The sequence below is a fragment of the Liolophura sinensis genome, chromosome 12, assembly GCF_032854445.1.
Source record: "Liolophura sinensis isolate JHLJ2023 chromosome 12, CUHK_Ljap_v2, whole genome shotgun sequence".
NCBI lineage: Eukaryota > Metazoa > Mollusca > Polyplacophora > Chitonida > Chitonidae > Liolophura > Liolophura sinensis.
The window spans coordinates 9,943,977-9,960,551 of record NC_088306.1 but is presented as its reverse complement, the minus strand read 5'-3'; the positions used below and the strand labels follow the sequence as shown (position 1 = coordinate 9,960,551).

Sequence of the window (16,575 nt, the reverse complement as noted above, 5' to 3'; positions counted from 1 at the left end):
ATTGGTACAAACAATCATGGGATGATTTTCACAGGATCTCCACAGAATAACATATACAAGATCGTTGGTACTAAGTTACCATGGTTACATGAATTTGCACTTTGATAATGCTACAGTTAAGGAAAAAATTACAGTATAATCAGAAAGCTGTGAAGTGTTCATATACAACGGAAGTAACTAAAATTGACCGCACATTTTGAACATCTATGACTGATAACCGTAACTAAGTAAGAATACAGATGTATATGGAAAGTCAGTTCTTTAAAAATCTCTGTACAGCCATGATTATGTAAAGCGATAGGAAATATTTAAGAATTCTACACATTGAAAATACACAATACTATCTAAAATGGTTAAAACTTTGCATAAATCACTTGAAATATCAAGTCTGCGTAGATAGCTAAGAAGTAAATGCATGATGTCTCGCTCAACCTAATTTCATAAATGTAAAAAAAAAAAAAAAAAAAAAAAAAAAAAAATGAGGTTATTACCTGTACAACTGAATGATGGACTTTCTATCTAAGAATTTTTATTTCTTGCAAAGCCTTGGAAAATAGCAATGCCGGGTCTAGTCAGAGAGGGCTTTCCATCCCAGCTGTTTTGAATGCTGCTGTTGAAACCCAAGTCTGTTCAACTAAAATGCCTTATCTTCGGTCTCCCCAGATTAAATTCACTCATGAATGGCTTGATGGTTAGTAGTGCTACTAACAAAATCAAGCAAAATCAAGCATCAATGATTCAGATTTTAGATGAAATGAAAGTCAAAAAAGAGATAATAAGCCACTTGGAATGCTGCATTTCCTCGATTTCCTCTTGTGATGTGGGAAACAAAACATGAATGAAAGAAGCAAAATCTAATGTTTCACACCTACTTTACAGATGATTATAATGTCACTGGATGAAAGAGGGAATCACGAACTCTGCAACACTTACGTACTAAAGCCTCCGAAACTTTGTAGTATGCAGAACATAACTGAACAGTTCGCAGTTGTACGAAATGACCTTTAGCTTTTCGTGTTGGCTAACACTTGCAGAAACCACAGTTAGTGTCACTTTAATTACAACTCTCACTTCGCTGAGTTCTCATTTTACACCAGTAGAAAATAAGCCCACTTCAAGACACACTCCGCATCATAAATTGTCCTGTAAAACAAACTGCTGGATTTGTGCCAGGAGCTGGGTTTGAACTTGCACCACCTCAGACAAAGGTGAGTTTGGTCCTGGCCTGGTTGACTTGCCACACATTCAGTTCTTCATACTCCTCTATACAGGCATCCACTCGGTCTGGTTTGAATCCTTTAGACGTACACTGTTCCATTATGTCAGCCAGTTTGACAGATTTCACACCCTTTTGCGGTGCCATTTCACGCACAATGGCAAAGATCTGGTCAGTTGGATTTTGAGTCCTGGAAAACAAAACCATTACACAGGTAACATTAAACATTAACTTGTTTCATCATTTATAGGATTTTCAGTACTTTGTACCTTTGCAGGAAAGTACAATAATATTCACAATTCTTTGTGTCTAAACCATTTGCTCCACCGTTCTGTAAGTTCTAGACAGCAACCAAGTATAAAAGGAACCTCTTTTGTCTGTGCTGACTGAACACACCATTAATTCATCACGAGCATTCTGGTTTGCTACATTTTAAATGTGGCTGTCTCTTACGTTTTCATTCAAATGTGCCCACAAACTCTGGAAGACGACCAAACATTTGTCCAAGAACAGCTGTATCCGTTATTAAAAAGTCACCACGAGCACTAATACAGAACTGGAGCATAAATCCTGACGGAATTCATGGAATTTGCTGTGGAAATTCTTGCCAATGCCCATGACCTCTTACCTCTGGTGCATCTCGTTGGTGGTGTTGAGGGAATCTTTGGACATCTCCATCAGCCTCATTGCCTCGTTCACATCTTCCTTCTCCACCATATCAGACAAACGTAACCTCGCCTACAACACACTCGCCCAATTAGTCTCGGATCAAACATGCTAACTCAGAAAAATTATATCCTTGTTAAACATGCATGGCGTCAAGTCAAGCATGGATCCAGTCAGTTTTCAAACTTCGAGAGGCCACTCAACGAACCAGCACATAAAATTATCAAAACTGGACTACACTTGGTTCTTCCAAGTTTCAGGACTGGTATTAGTAGTGCTGGAAAGGATATGACACTGTATATGTTCTTCATTAGATGGACTAACCATGTCAAACAAAAACGAAACTAAATATTCCTGCTACAATTACATGTATATTCGCCAAAAAAACCCAAAAAAAAACAGACCAGGTGTCCTCAAATATCAGAAGACTGGTATTAGTAGTGCTGGAAAGGATATGACACTGTATATGTTCTTCATTAGATGGACTAACCATGTCAAACAAAAACGAAACTAAATATTCCTGCTACAATTACATGTATATTCGCCAAAAAAAAACAACAAAAACAGACCAGGTGTCCTCAAATATCCGAAGAATTACAGAAGGAATCAAAACCGCAGACAGGATCTAAATTCACATTCCCCGATTTTTTGCAAAGTATGTGATACTTAAAAGTAGAAGTTACTGAATCCAAATATTAATAAAGCTTATAACTGTGAACAAAATCTTCAGAATGTATGAAAAACTGATCATTTTACCCTAATGCTAAAAAAATCGGTGTTCAGAGATTGACAAGAACACCACAAAAATCTAGACAGGCTGTAATTCTGCAGCCTGATCACATACCAGCGCAGTGGAGAGTCGCAGAATGGCGAGCAGCGTTCTGGCGGAGGTGAAGGTCATGTCCTTGTTGTTCCTTGCCTCTTTCCTCATCTCTACGTACGCACCAGTGATGTAATCTGACAGCAACTCGGGAACGGCTGGCTGACGCCGCTTACACAGGCCGATGTAACGCCTACAGCACAGGTTAGTACATGATAACATCTGCGGTCAATTCTATCCATTATCTCTATTCTAGGTTTAGCTTGTGGGCCACTGGTTGAACCAACAAAGGGAAAAGTCTTTTGATTCATTTTAAGCTTTACATTTTGATTCATTTTAATACAAAAATTTACACATGACACAGCAACACATCTATAAAGAGGTCTGTCATCACACTTCTCTTTGATAGTCAGCTGTAAGTATATGCTTCTCAAGTTACGAGACCAGTTCACCCGTCACTCCAGACAAAACTTACACTAAGTCAGCAATAATTTTTATGGAAATTTTGACCAATTCATCACCCTATTATACTAGTCTTGTGAAAATTCATGTGAAATCAGTGATCTACAGCAAAACATAATTTCACTGACTGATCACCCACTAAGGCCCAGTTGTTCGAAAGAGTATTTGCTAAAACTGGTATTAAGTCATATTTCATATTTTACTTGATAGAACTCCGCCAAACTCAGCAGCTAATGCAATTCTCCAAAGCCAAAGTGTAACAGCAGCAGTTTTAGTTCATATTTAATGTTACACATTTTTTCTAGGCTAAGTACAAAATTGAAAACAAACTTAAATCTGGTATTAAGTCTTAAGTCTTCAGTTTTGAACACCCAGGATCTGTACCACAGACTATATGGCAGGGATTTTAGCTGCTGACAAATTCCGTACAATTATAAGCGACCCGATGTAAACGTAAGCGATCTTACCTCATGAGTTTCATGTCGAGGGGAGTGAACTGGATGGGTGGATGTGTGTTGTGCTGGTGAACATACGTGATGTGCTGAGCCAACCTGAAACAGCCGATCACAAAATACTCATTTATAATAATCACGGATCGTTCAAAGAGTATTTTGAAATAAATGCACGTAGATTTGGATCCAGTTCATTACCAGACACATTAGAAAACACTCCAGAGTACCCATGGCAATGCCTTTACATATTCCACCAACACAAAAGCGTAGCAAACTAGAAACCGATCAATTGCTGTTAAAAGAATTAGCTATTAACAAAAGACAGCTAACAGTAAGATTCTACTAATCTTCACATTCTTACTACTTTCAAACATTTTCTTCTTTCCATAAAATCCTACCCATATTTTTTTTCAATGGTAAAGAAGTCCACAAACATGTTTAATCCTAGGTCACACAGAAATTACCCAACAGTACAGTTTACATCAACTTCAGCGACTAACTATAAAATGTCAGTGGTGATGTTTTATAATAACGACTAACAAGGATTCATATAGAAAAATTTTACAAACCAACATTATAAAATTTCAGCAACAGTTGCTGTAGTTGAAATTGAATGTTGTACAGAAAAAAGCATCAAACTCAATTCTAAAATCAGTTTTAGGAATCCAATATCAGTTCGGTAATACAACATACAGGAATACCTGGGGATGAGGCAGGTGAGGAGCCTTGTTATGTCCTCCCGGACACCCAGTACCTTACCTGAGATCATTGTCCCTGTCAGCCTTGTCCTGAATCAGCCACAGCAGGTCAAACCTGGAGAGTAGGGCTGCAGGAAGCTGAATGTTCTGTTCAACAGACTTTTTGGGGTTGTACCTGCCGTAGGCGGGATTAGCCGCGGCCAGGATAGAGACGCGTGCGTTTAAGCTCGTCATGATGCCAGCCTGAAATGAAGCGGAAATCATAATAAGTTGTCTGCTTGGGGATTTTCAAGTGTTCAGTGAAAAATTAAAATACGCATGTGTAAAGTTAGCCGGCAGAAGACCAATTTAGGACCACATTGGTTAAATCTTTCGAACCACCGTCAATCCTGAAATCTGGAGTGGTAACGAAACCAATAAAAAGCTTCACATACAAAATAAAAGCACAGTACTAGAATGCAATGCCAGAAACCAATGTATGATTTGCTGTGATCGGTAAGATCAATGATTTTTCACGCATGAATATTCATGAACACCACTACTGTACGTGCTTTGTTGTCTCTCGTTCTGAAGCTTCATTTATACCAGACCATATCCTGGATACAAATGTATAAGATAACATAAGGTTCCAGAGAACACGCTTCAAACCGTCACCAATTACAATTCAAGGGGGGATAACTGTGCAGATGTCAGAGTGACCTCACCTTGGCTATGGAGATGGTTTGTTGTTCCATGACCTCGTGAATGGCTGTCCTGTCTCCGTCCATCATCTTGTCAAACTCGTCAATGCAGCAGACCCCCTGGTCCGCCAGCACCAGCGCACCTCCCTCCAGGGTCATCTCCCCTGTTATCTGATCTTTCATCACCGCGGCTGTCAGGCCAACACCAGAGGAACCACGCCCTGTTGTGTACTGACCTGCACAGACAACGGGTAATAACATAGTTATACCACAGAATTAAATGATAAAATTTCATGAGTTTCCAATTTCAGGGTCTGTTCATCTGAAAAATTGTAATCAATGTTAATTTATCATGTTACAGGTGACGACTAAGCAATGAATTTTTGTACATAAAATGCCTCTTCAGTAATTATATTCACACCAAAATCACTAAAGCCCTTAAATCCTAAAGGAAGATGTTCACAGATTTGTGGCTCGGTAAAGCGAAACTGTTTTAAAGGTTTCAGTGTGACAGATACACCATTTCACTTGCTTGCTTGATGACACAGTGCTCACCCAATGTTAAGCATTTTTCAAGTCACACATTTAGCTCAACTCTGATAGACGCATCCACCTAACATGGTCTATTCAGACTTTTTTGTGAAGTTTGATTAATGTCTTGTCAGACTCAAGAGTTGGCATCAAAAGTATCACTTCACTTTCTATCAAACTTTAAGTGAAATACAGTATTCTGCCTTGTGTACATCTTACAGAAATAAAGAAACAGCAAAACTGCGAAAAGTACAGGATATCTGAGGTCACAATCATTAACTGGTAGGATTATTGGACCTGAATCGATGAAAACACAATTTAATCCACTAAAGTAATTTCACAACACAGTTCTGATCACTTACTTCTTGGGGCGAGTCTGTCGATGTAAGACAAAAGCTGACTTTTGGCCACACCAGGGTCTCCCATCAAACAGATGTTGATATTACCTGTAAACAAAGATTGATTGATTGAGTGTTGGTTAATGCTGTGCTTGAGAATTGGGTGGAGGTAATTGGAGTACCTGGGGTTACCCGCAGAAATTCTTCTGATACCAGACCAACCTCATAATTTAAAGCTGCAGCTAAAAGAGTGAGTGCTTGGGGGTTAACTTCGTACTTTTTTTCAGTCACACAACGACGAAGGAATCCTTGGAGTGCAAGTAATGTGCCTCCTTGTTGCAAGACGGATTTCCACCGCTCTTTTATCTAGTGCTGTTTCACGGAGACGCCTTACCGAAGGCAAGTAAGCTGCCCCGCCCGAGCCATTACACTGATATGGGTCAACCAGTCGTTGCACTATCCCTTTCATGCTGAACACCAAGTGAGCAAGTTACAACTTCCTCTTTTAAGGTCTTAGGTGTGACAACCCAGGATTGACCGTGGATCTACCATTTCAGAAGCGGACGCTCTACCAGCCGTGATATCTGGGCTAAAAGAGTGAGAGTGAGAGCTGGAATCAAAGATGCTATTCTCCCTATTTGCAAAACTAGCAGAAACTTGTTTCACGGCTTGAAATACTCTGCCAGACCAAGGGCAGAAACTCTTTTCTGAAAACTCACATAAAGCCTTTTGAATTATCATCCTCATCTTCAGAAATCCTCGGTTAACTGAAAAAAAACAATGTAACAATGACACTTCTTTCCACACATCTTACCTCGGATCTTCATGCCTTGTGGAGATTTGTCCACTCCGCCCACAAGCAACAACAACAACGCCTTCTTGATGTCCTCATGGCCGTAAATTTCTGGTGCGATGCTGTTGGCAAGTTTGTCGTAAAAATCATCCTCTGAAAAAGTACAACATTCAAGTTACTAATCAGCAAAGCTGATTGATGTTGTAACTGTTCAATATTTAGTTGGTTTTATTCCCAGGGGTCACAATATTTGGCTATTCACTAGTCTTCACTAGAGCTCAAAATAAAACGGATGACCTAAAATTCAGTCCAGGTCATCAGAACGATAACTTTGTATCACACAAATTCTTATAATTTTCATTTATGGTTAATGGATTATTGTATTTCTACAAATTTTTCTTTTTGTTTTGGGCAGCACAATGACCCACGAGCCTCTCGCCAATGTGGTCACTGTGAGTTCAAGTCCAGTTCGTGCTGACTTCCCCCCCTGGTCACACATGGTAATGTCTGCCAGCAACCTGCGCAAGGTCGTGGATTTCGTGGTTTTCTCCCACCATAATGCATCCCATAAACGCATTATTCTTGAGTATGACTAAAAAGTCCAATCCACAAAATAGTTGACCTTTGCCATTTGAGCAATCAACCCTATACTTATACTGACCGGCAACCTGTCGAATCTCCTCCTCAGTCAGTTCCTCTGCACCTAGTTCGTCATCCTCTGTCTTGTTCATCCTCACCAACCTCTACAACACAACCAGCAGATCTGCATTAGCTTCTCATGTCGCTCACCTGCCACTCAGTCAGCAGATCTACATTACCTTCTCATGTCAATCACCTGCCACTCAGCCAGCAGATCTGCATTACCTTCTCATGTCACTCACCTGCCACTCAGCCAGCAGATCTACATTACCTTCTCATGTCACTCACCTGCCACTCAGGTAGCAGATCTGCATTAGCTCTCATGTCACTCACCTGCCACTGAGGCAGCAGGTCTGCATTACCTTCTCATGTCATTTAGGCAGCAGATCTGCATTAGCTTCTCATGTCACTGACCTGCCACTCACTACAGAAACTATTAATGCATATCCAGCTTTCGCGAAGGTCCAAATTTAAACATTAATTTCGCTCACTAAAATCACCATTCTATTTTCTAATTTCGCTACAAATTTAACAGCAGATTATCCTTCAGATTTCCAAAGTCAGGACCCACTTTCCTTTTCAGTTAATTGTTTTAAGTCAGCATTTTTTTCTACCCATATGTCCAACATGCAATGTTTCTTAAAAAAGTCAAGTAAAGTTGTTCATGCAAAATTCTTCTGATCAAGAAACGCAATGTAGCCAGTTCCGTAAAGCTATGCTCAGCTATAAATGTTCTTGACATTTGGAACTCTTAGATTAAGACCCAAGATGACGTAGTTTGAAACAGTCCTAGAAAATGTACCTGTCAGTCCGGATGTTACAACTCTCTAAATTCTCCAACATTCACACAAATTTACAAAGTACTGACAACTGGTGTACTGTCAGCTGGTAGTCACATGGATTCCATTCGAAATTCAACAACATTGATAGAAACTGATAAAAGAGTTGACAGACAGTCAGTCAGCTGGTGACTACTCACATGCGCTTCCAGGTAGGTCTCTGACAACAGTCCCCGCTGGATTTGACTGTAGCCACTCTTCACCATTGGCAAGAAGATCTGAATCTTGTCAAGGCAAATCTTCATCATGAATTTATCTAGTAATGGTTATAGCAATGGAATGGTATTGGTAAAAGGGAGAATAGGCTTGCAAGACCACTACACCAGGTTTTTGTAACATCTTGTTCCTACGGTTCAAAATATTATTCATGTTTCCCATAACCTGACCGACCCGAAAAAAATCTCAAGTAATAAAAATGTCTGGGTTGGCTTTTTTTTTTTTTTCCACGCCTTGCGTGGACAGAAATTGAACTTTACAAACTGTCAACCGGCCTTAAATTTGGCAGCAAACATTCATACCGGCTACGCATCGGTCGCCGATATGCTGAATGTTGAGAACGATTCCCCGTTCCTCATAAAAATATAATTCTCTCTATTTCAATGCCAAGCTCAATTGCATTCCAATCAAGAAGTAGGTCACGCAACACTTCAAATAGGCTGCAGACGGTGAGGTACTTGGTACTGTCATAGATATAGCAGTCACTGTGACCACCACGCAACAAGTTAATTAGTTTCATACGTAAGGATAGTAAATTAAGAGGCTATAATTATACAACAATGCTGACTTCAACATTTACTTAGAAATACTATCTACGTTAATACATATCATTATGAACAAATGATCACTATTACTTTGTTTTGGACAAAGAATAGGCCTACTTATCTAAATCGTAAGTATACTTTTTATAAGGGCTGTATGCCTTGTCAGTGAAATTTGAAGTAAAAAATCAAGTCACGTATAGTAACAATAAAAAAAAAGGGAAAATCATTTCAAATTTTTGTGGATTTCACATCTGGACAGGGAGCACAGGGTTGAGTGTAAGTGGTGAATTATAATACAGAATACAAAATACGATGTACCGATTTTTGTGATTGTGATCAGCTACTGGCAATAAACTTTTGTTTTCTTATTTGGCGGCACGTACAACAATGCGTGGTAACTTATTTTTAAGCGCATTTCAAGCTATGATGGCAGCGTCACGGGAGCTGTCACGCCCATGTCTGCCCTCTGCAAAAACAGCCGACAAGGGAGGCCGGTTGTTTAACAGAGTACTGGGGGGAAATCAAGAGCAGCGATGTGTCATTTCTCCAAGTCAGTGTCTTCCACGGACAGCTCATACATAGTTTGGGATCCCAAATAAGGATTTTTGAACTTATTTTTGTACTTTGCCTATAATGGGACAAAATTATGATTTCATGTAAATAAGGTTTCCCACACTTTTGAGCTAGATCAGGCCCTGCTTTTAATGCTGTATTCATGGTGGAACGAAATTGATAGGGTGATTACTGGGCCTGCTAGTACTTAAGAGAAAAAAACAATTTACCTACCTACCCATTTTTTCAGGGCCTCGTTACGGGAAACTTTTTTTTTACGGATGGCCTCGGGGCAAATCTTATGTGTGTATTTTCCTGTATTCCGTATACCACTGGAAAGTTATTGAGAAAATGCCTAAAAAATCCTATGCCAAGTTTTTGAATTTATCTATTTGATTGGTATTTAAGGTCTCAAGTTTTGCTTAGGTGATGGTGGTCATATTTAAGGAGAAGGAAACAGGAATGCCTGGAGTTAAACACCTACCTTGATCACATACACTACAAGCCTTCGAACATCAGGTATCTTGGAGTGTTTTGTGAAATTCTCTGGCCTTGCATGGATTTCAAGCTCAAGAGCAAAGACATCTTGTCCAGCTTTTTCATGACTATTTCTTCAGTTCCAGATCATAGTTTAGTTCTGAGCTTTCATTTAAGCACTAACTTGGGAACCTTACTCGGGAAGTAAACACTAGGCATTTTCACTCGCCCCTTTCTCAGAGACCATTATGACAAGACCAGCAATAATCCAGTTAGTCTCTCTAAGTGCAGAGAGTTGTGTAGATCTTGTCAACCCTTGGCAGTTTTTCATATTTACTCAGACATGATTGTGGTGAACCAAGAAAATAGCTGAAATTTACTATCATAGTCCAAAAAGGCCGGGGTCCAGGGGCCGCCTAGGCCCCAGAAGCTGGAAAAATCTGCGGAAAACAGGTAAATTAATCGAAACTGAACAAAGAAACAGCGGAATTCCGCTAAAAAGCGGAAAAAAATCATGTCTGATTTACTAAAGGATACCCCTGTGATGCTGACGTGGTCTCCTGGCTGAACCTGTCGAGTCGTCTCTCCTCTACACATGATGGTCATACTGCGGGGGATGTTCCCAACTGGCACCTGGTCACTCTGATCACGCCGGGGTGACAATAAAAAAAGTTTTTTGATTAATTCTACCAACACTACAGTAATGTAGAGACTATGCTGCCCAATCAAATTATTAGCACAAGAGATTTGATGTTAAGATTAACTAAAAATTGCAATGGAGAACCGCGCCTACTATAATGCTCTGCATAACCCATTTTGAAAATGAAAACCTGAATCTGATTTTCCATTCATAGCCTGTTTCAAATTCTTCCAAATATCACATACTGAGGAAGGTATACATCTTTCCCTAATTCTGCAATGAGATTTATTTATTTATTTGATTGGTGTTTTACGCTGTACTCAAGAATATTTCACTTATACGACAGCGGCCAGCATTATGGTGTGTGGAAACCGAGCACAGCCCAAGGGAAACTCACGACCATCCGCAGGTTGCTGCAAGACCTTCCCACGTACGGCCCAAGAGGAAGCCATCATAAGCTGGACTTGAACTCAGAGAGACCTGGGTCATAACGCTGCGCTAGCGCACTAACCAACTAAGCCACAGAGGCCCCTCTGCAATGAGAAGTCAAATTCGCAAGTTGCCAAGGGAGATAACTTACATGTTCCTGTATTCTAACTTCCTGAAATTTGACAAATTTGGAGCCTCTGGACTGCAGATAGAGACGACCTCCTGATCTATTTGTGGTGCAGTCCTGAGTGGGGCACATGATCAGTGGCATAAAGCTTGGCGAGTTGATCTGCAATGTAATATAAAACATCCTCACGTCATCCATTCTCAAATACAGGCTCCTTACTAAACGGAAATTGTATACCCTAATCCCGCAACATTTTCACACACAAACAAACAAATTTCAGCGCCATTTATAATTTGATTTTGGCGACAAAACTACATTCACTGGGCCGAGCAATTTCAGGGCTTCACAAAAAGTATAATTTTATCACTTAACACAGAATAATACAATTAGAATATGCTTGAATAAACACCTTGCAAACTTGTGAAAAGACTGAAGAATTACAGAACATTAAAAGTCATTATTTTCATGTAGTCCCCTAAAGGTAAATTCACACGTTTAATTCTACCTCTCCTCAACACCAATCCACATCTTAGTCTAAAAGTCAGTATCACTTTCATTTAACCCCCTGAAATTAAATGCATGGGTGTCATTTTACTTCAATACAACTTCTGCAGATAGGACTTTTATTTTAGCAATATGAGAAATTCTTATAGCTGAGTGAAGTTACAATAAAGGTTTGTTTGAAGCTTAACACACAAAGATTTTTCTGGAATATACAGATATATTTTAACCTATTTTAACACCTATCACCTATGTATATTTACAGGTTCCCCATGCTGCGCTGGTGGCTGAACACATTTCACAGCATATAATCTTAGCAAGCCTGCAATGACGCTACATGTACATGGTCGATTCTTCAGATGTTCCCGTGGCCATATTTTATTGCGAGGTTCACAGATAGTAACATGTCTTTTCTTAGTGTTCAAGAGTCAAAGTTAACACTGTAGTTTTTTATTTTAGAGTTTTATGCCAACTGTTCATTTTAACTCCCGCTATTGTCTTAAGCAGAAATAGGTACAAAAACAAATATGCTGTGATGTTAACTAAATTCATTAGACGTGGTCGATATAGAATTACTCAAAATACTTTCAAGTTGACATCATGAATAACCACTTCAATGCCAGGAGACAACTCACGGGTTGGTAGGTCTCATTTCCGCACGTATCACAGGTGTAGGTTGCCACGCTCATCATTGGCTTCACTTCCGTTGCCCTTGTGACAATACCCTTAACTGCCACCAGTTTTCCCACACTTGTCGCTTTAACATCACGAATGGCCACATGCTTTTGTTGGGATGTAGGCTTGAAGTATACCTCACTAGAAAAAATTAAAACATTCAATGCCTTTTGCAAAAGTTGAACGTCTGTACAACATCATTTTCCCACTCATTACCGGATAAAAGTCGTGTGTAAAAAGAGAAATGCACCTCTTCTTAGTGGTGCTAGTTAAAATGGTCATAGATCTTAATCCTGTTAGAAAATATAGTCCTGTGTTGACAGACGTTAAAGTTTTCATACCGGACATTCAGAAAATCTGATCAGTTTGGATTATGTAATCTTAAGTATGAAGAGAAATAGTTTACCTATTTCCATGTTTACATTTCAAAATTTTCACTGCAAAACTTGTCACAAAAATTGCAATATCACCAGTAATTTAAAGTCACAACATTTTACTTTTGGTGCTGGAACTTACATTTTTCCATTCGGATGATATCATGTCTACCTTCCAAAGAAACCTCATAACAAATTTCAAAGATCAATAGATCTCTAGGAATCAACTAAAAAGAGTAACAGTACATGGATGAAATTTTAAATCAAACACAATATGTTATAAAGTCCCTTCAAGTTTTCATGTGAGAAGTACTACAGGTTGGGTGCTTACTATCTTCTCATTAACTCTGGTGGGTATTTATTGCGTGCATCCCGAGTTATCTCCCTTTGTCCCTCCGGGTGGTTTCGCTGTTCCATCAGCAGACGGTGCTCAATGTAAACATCCAGCGCATCCTTGTGATTAATCTGTGTAGGAATAACAGTGACAAATACAAACCCAGTTACCTTGTAGGATAAAACAAATTCATATTTCATTAATAGAGTTTTACTGTTAAGGGACTACAGGACTCTCTTAGATGCTTGTGCATATGCATCAGTTTTTACACTGTACTCAACAATATTTCTGTCCTCTGACGATGGTGAGTATTTAGGTGTCTCTACATATATTGTGTCTTCCTGTGGCCGGTCGAGTCCATGCAGCCAAAGTGCTGCTGCCAATGAAGTATCATGCCAAAGACACTAGACATGACAAACCATTCAGTCATGTTATACTGACACTGCAAGTCCTCTTTCTTTGCTCTAACCTTTAAGTGGTGAAAGACAAGGAAGATAGCAACAAAGTAACATTTTCAAACATTTTTGGTGTGACCTGACCCAGAACATTCTCAGAGAACGTTATGTTTGATAACATACCTCTTACAGTATCTTACCTCTTTCTCTTTGAAGTCGGGCAAAATCTCATACACTGCGTCAGCAAAAAGTTTTGTGTAACGCGGGGAGTTCTCAACAATAGCGTCGGCCAATTCCGGGTCATAATCTGTCACATGATCAAGGTCGATGGTGAGTGCAACTTGTTCTCGATGAGCAATCTTGGTCTGAAAAGAATTTTGAATCAATTTGCATTTTAATAAGTTTGTTCATACATCATCTGGAAGAGTATGTACAAACAAAGCTTAAATGTTTATCCACAATTATCTTTCACATCTTAATACACATATTTACCACACTGAAATTTAAAATCCACACTTTTTCATAGAACTAATATCCATTTTCCTATTTCCAGCCCAGATTTAATTCTGATGTGCTCTTTTCTAAGCATTTATTTATTTCATTAATGTTTTAGGCCATATTCAATAATATTTAACTCACACGACGGCAGCCAGCATTATGGTGGGAGGAAACCGCGCAGAGCCTGGGGAAAAACCCACGACCATCCGCAGGTTGCTGTCAGATCTTTCAATGTACTTCTAGGCATTTACATTCTGATAATGGTAAAACGGACTAAAATTAAACTGATTATTGCTTAATGTCATAATGAAAAATGTCCATTCTGACAACAAAAACAACGGGACCAAACGAATGATAAAGTCAAAATCTGAATTTGTACTTTTTTCACGCTGACATTATACGGAACTTCTGCAATACTCACCAGCTGAGCGCTGTAGATGAAATCTTTTCCACCGTCTTTTCCATCTTCATAATATTCTTTCAAAAAGGTTTTGATTTTATCTGCAAGCAAAATACATTTTGCCCATCAAATAATTTGGTTTAAAAATTATCCCTACATCCATGAACGAATTATAAGATGGTTCTCAGGACTTATTTGAGAAATTCATTTCACTTGAAAAAATGTTTGCCTTAAAAGGGCTCCAGGCTGGCCAATGAGAGAATGGATAATGGATGAGTATGTTTGCCTGTTACCCAAAACTTAGCTAGAGGATCCACAGCATGTCATCATGCAGGAGTCAAAAATGTATGTGGTAATATCTTTCCGACAAAAATGTAACAAATGTAACATGTTACCTTATCTAAGTTTGAGAAGACCTACAAATAATTACCTAAGACCATGTTCATTCAGGCTCCTTTGTTTAATATGAACTACTCACATAACCTGTAGTTGTGCAAAAATGTTAGTACATGCCAAAAGGTAAAAAAAAAAAAAAAAAAAAAAAAAAAAAAAAAAAAAGGGTTACATACACAAAACGGGTTACTGGTGCATGAGCAGTTGGAAAAAGATATGGCTCCTTTTAAGACACACTCTTGAAAAAATCAGCGGTTTTCCTGAAGTACTAAGCTTCCACGGATTTTTCAAAATTTTGCAGATCTGATCTGTCATTCGCATGAACTTCGTCAACTGCAACCTTTTGTGCATGTATTCATGCCGAAAGAAGACGGGGTAACCCACCGAGAGACAGCTACAGGAGACAACTATGTAGACAATATTTTCATTTATTTGATTGGTGTTTTATGCCGTACTCAGGAATATTTTACTTATACGATGGCGACCAGCATTATGGTGGGTGGAAAACGGGCATAACCAGCGGGAAACCCACGACCATCCACAGGTTGCTGCAGACCTTCCCACGTACGGCCGGAGAGGAAGCCAGCATGAGATGGACTTGAACTCACAGCGACAGCATTAGCGAGAGACTCCTGGGTCATTACTCTGCGCTAGTGCACTAACCAACTGAGCCACGGAGGCCCCATGTAGAGAATACATTTTTAACCAACCATCATGCACGGCTGTCACTGACCATATAGCATGAGCAAGCACATGTACAAGTGTTACAACACGAACAAGATCTAGCGTGACTTTCCTAGGATATTTTGTTCCTATTCTGCGTATAAAGTGTCTGGTACTTTGCCTAGAACTCCATTGCAGTAATTGAGTCTGGGACGGAAAATAAAGGAGTGAAAATATTCAGAAAAAAGAAAACGCAAACATGCCAGGTTGAGAGTGGGTTTTTTCTCTGCATTGAAATCGCGCAAAAGAAAGCTTCTTGTTCTTATATGGACACCAAAAAGTGCTTTACATCTTAGGTAGAATGGGAATTTGAAGAATGAGGTAGGCTGAATGGGAATTTCAAAGTTGAGACTGCTATCATGTGGTAAAGTGATGTCAATTCATTGAAAGTCAGCTTTTCACAATGAACATCTGAGAAAAGGTTCATTCAATAACAAAAGCACAAACTTAGGTTGGTCTTTACAACAGTCAAAATGCGTTTTCTACATAGCCCTGAAACGTGCGAACCCGAAACTGAGTGCACAGCATCCTGTGAGTTAGCCGCAACTGCCTCGATGCCTAAAAAAGAGGACGGGGGCGAACATCGGGATTTGAACCGGGCAGAATTTGCGACGATGGTACACACGTTAGTTAAGTAGGCCTAACCATTGGAGTAGTTGCGGCTACCTGTGAGTGTGAAAATGTTAAAAGAAAATTGAGGGGTTCTTCTAAAAAGATATGAGCTGTCTTATCTCAGAAGTTTTACTGTGCCTAGGTCTGGAGGTCTAAATAACCTTTCCACCACACGATCTGATACCAATCATCACACAACAGACCGGACAGCCTCATACGGTTGAGGCCATTTAAATTGCTACCATCGGCATCTGTGACAAGTAACTTTCAACTACTCATACGATACCATACTGTATCTGAAAACTGCACCAAATAAATGAGACATTAAATGTTATTTACATTTCGCAAATATTTACCATTATCTGCGGCGTAATCTCTGGGAGGCATGGTTGTATTTCCTCACAGTTCGCAGGACCTCTCCAATTGTAACAATCTCCTTGCTTTCCCGCACCAACAAAGCTTGTCGAATATGGCGCGAAATTTACGTCACGTGACAGGCACGTGTTAGGCCTTGAAAAAAATTATTTTTATTCAAAAAACTGAATCTACT

General features: G+C 39.4%; 1 protein-coding gene across 1 annotated transcript; it reads right to left on the bottom strand.

Annotated features, from left to right (window-relative positions):
- Positions 1-1,186: 1,186 nt before the first annotated feature.
- Positions 1,187-16,486, bottom strand: LOC135479480 (DNA replication licensing factor mcm7-like). The gene is made up of 17 exons (XM_064759330.1): positions 16,382-16,486; positions 14,319-14,398; positions 13,600-13,764; positions 13,002-13,135; positions 12,257-12,437; positions 11,145-11,282; positions 10,462-10,566; positions 8,275-8,352; positions 7,318-7,399; positions 6,678-6,809; positions 5,888-5,971; positions 5,019-5,230; positions 4,376-4,557; positions 3,632-3,715; positions 2,727-2,895; positions 1,845-1,954; positions 1,187-1,406 (listed from the first exon to the last, which is right to left on the bottom strand). The coding sequence occupies exons 1-17, from the start codon at positions 16,410-16,412 to the stop codon at positions 1,199-1,201; spliced, it is 2,175 nt and encodes a 724-aa protein (XP_064615400.1). The 5' UTR covers positions 16,413-16,486; the 3' UTR covers positions 1,187-1,198.
- Positions 16,487-16,575: the final 89 nt, after the last annotated feature.

Excerpts from the sequence above, each read along its gene's own strand:
- LOC135479480 (XM_064759330.1), bottom strand. The coding sequence starts at position 16,412 with ATGCCTCCCAGAGATTACGCCGCAGATAATG. Across the intron at positions 7,400-8,274 it reads AGACCTACCTGGAAGCGCAT|AGGTTGGTGAGGATGAACAA; the intron begins GTGAGTAGTCAC and ends GTTGTGTTGTAG. Across the intron at positions 4,558-5,018 it reads AAACCATCTCCATAGCCAAG|GCTGGCATCATGACGAGCTT; the intron begins GTGAGGTCACTC and ends GCTTCATTTCAG.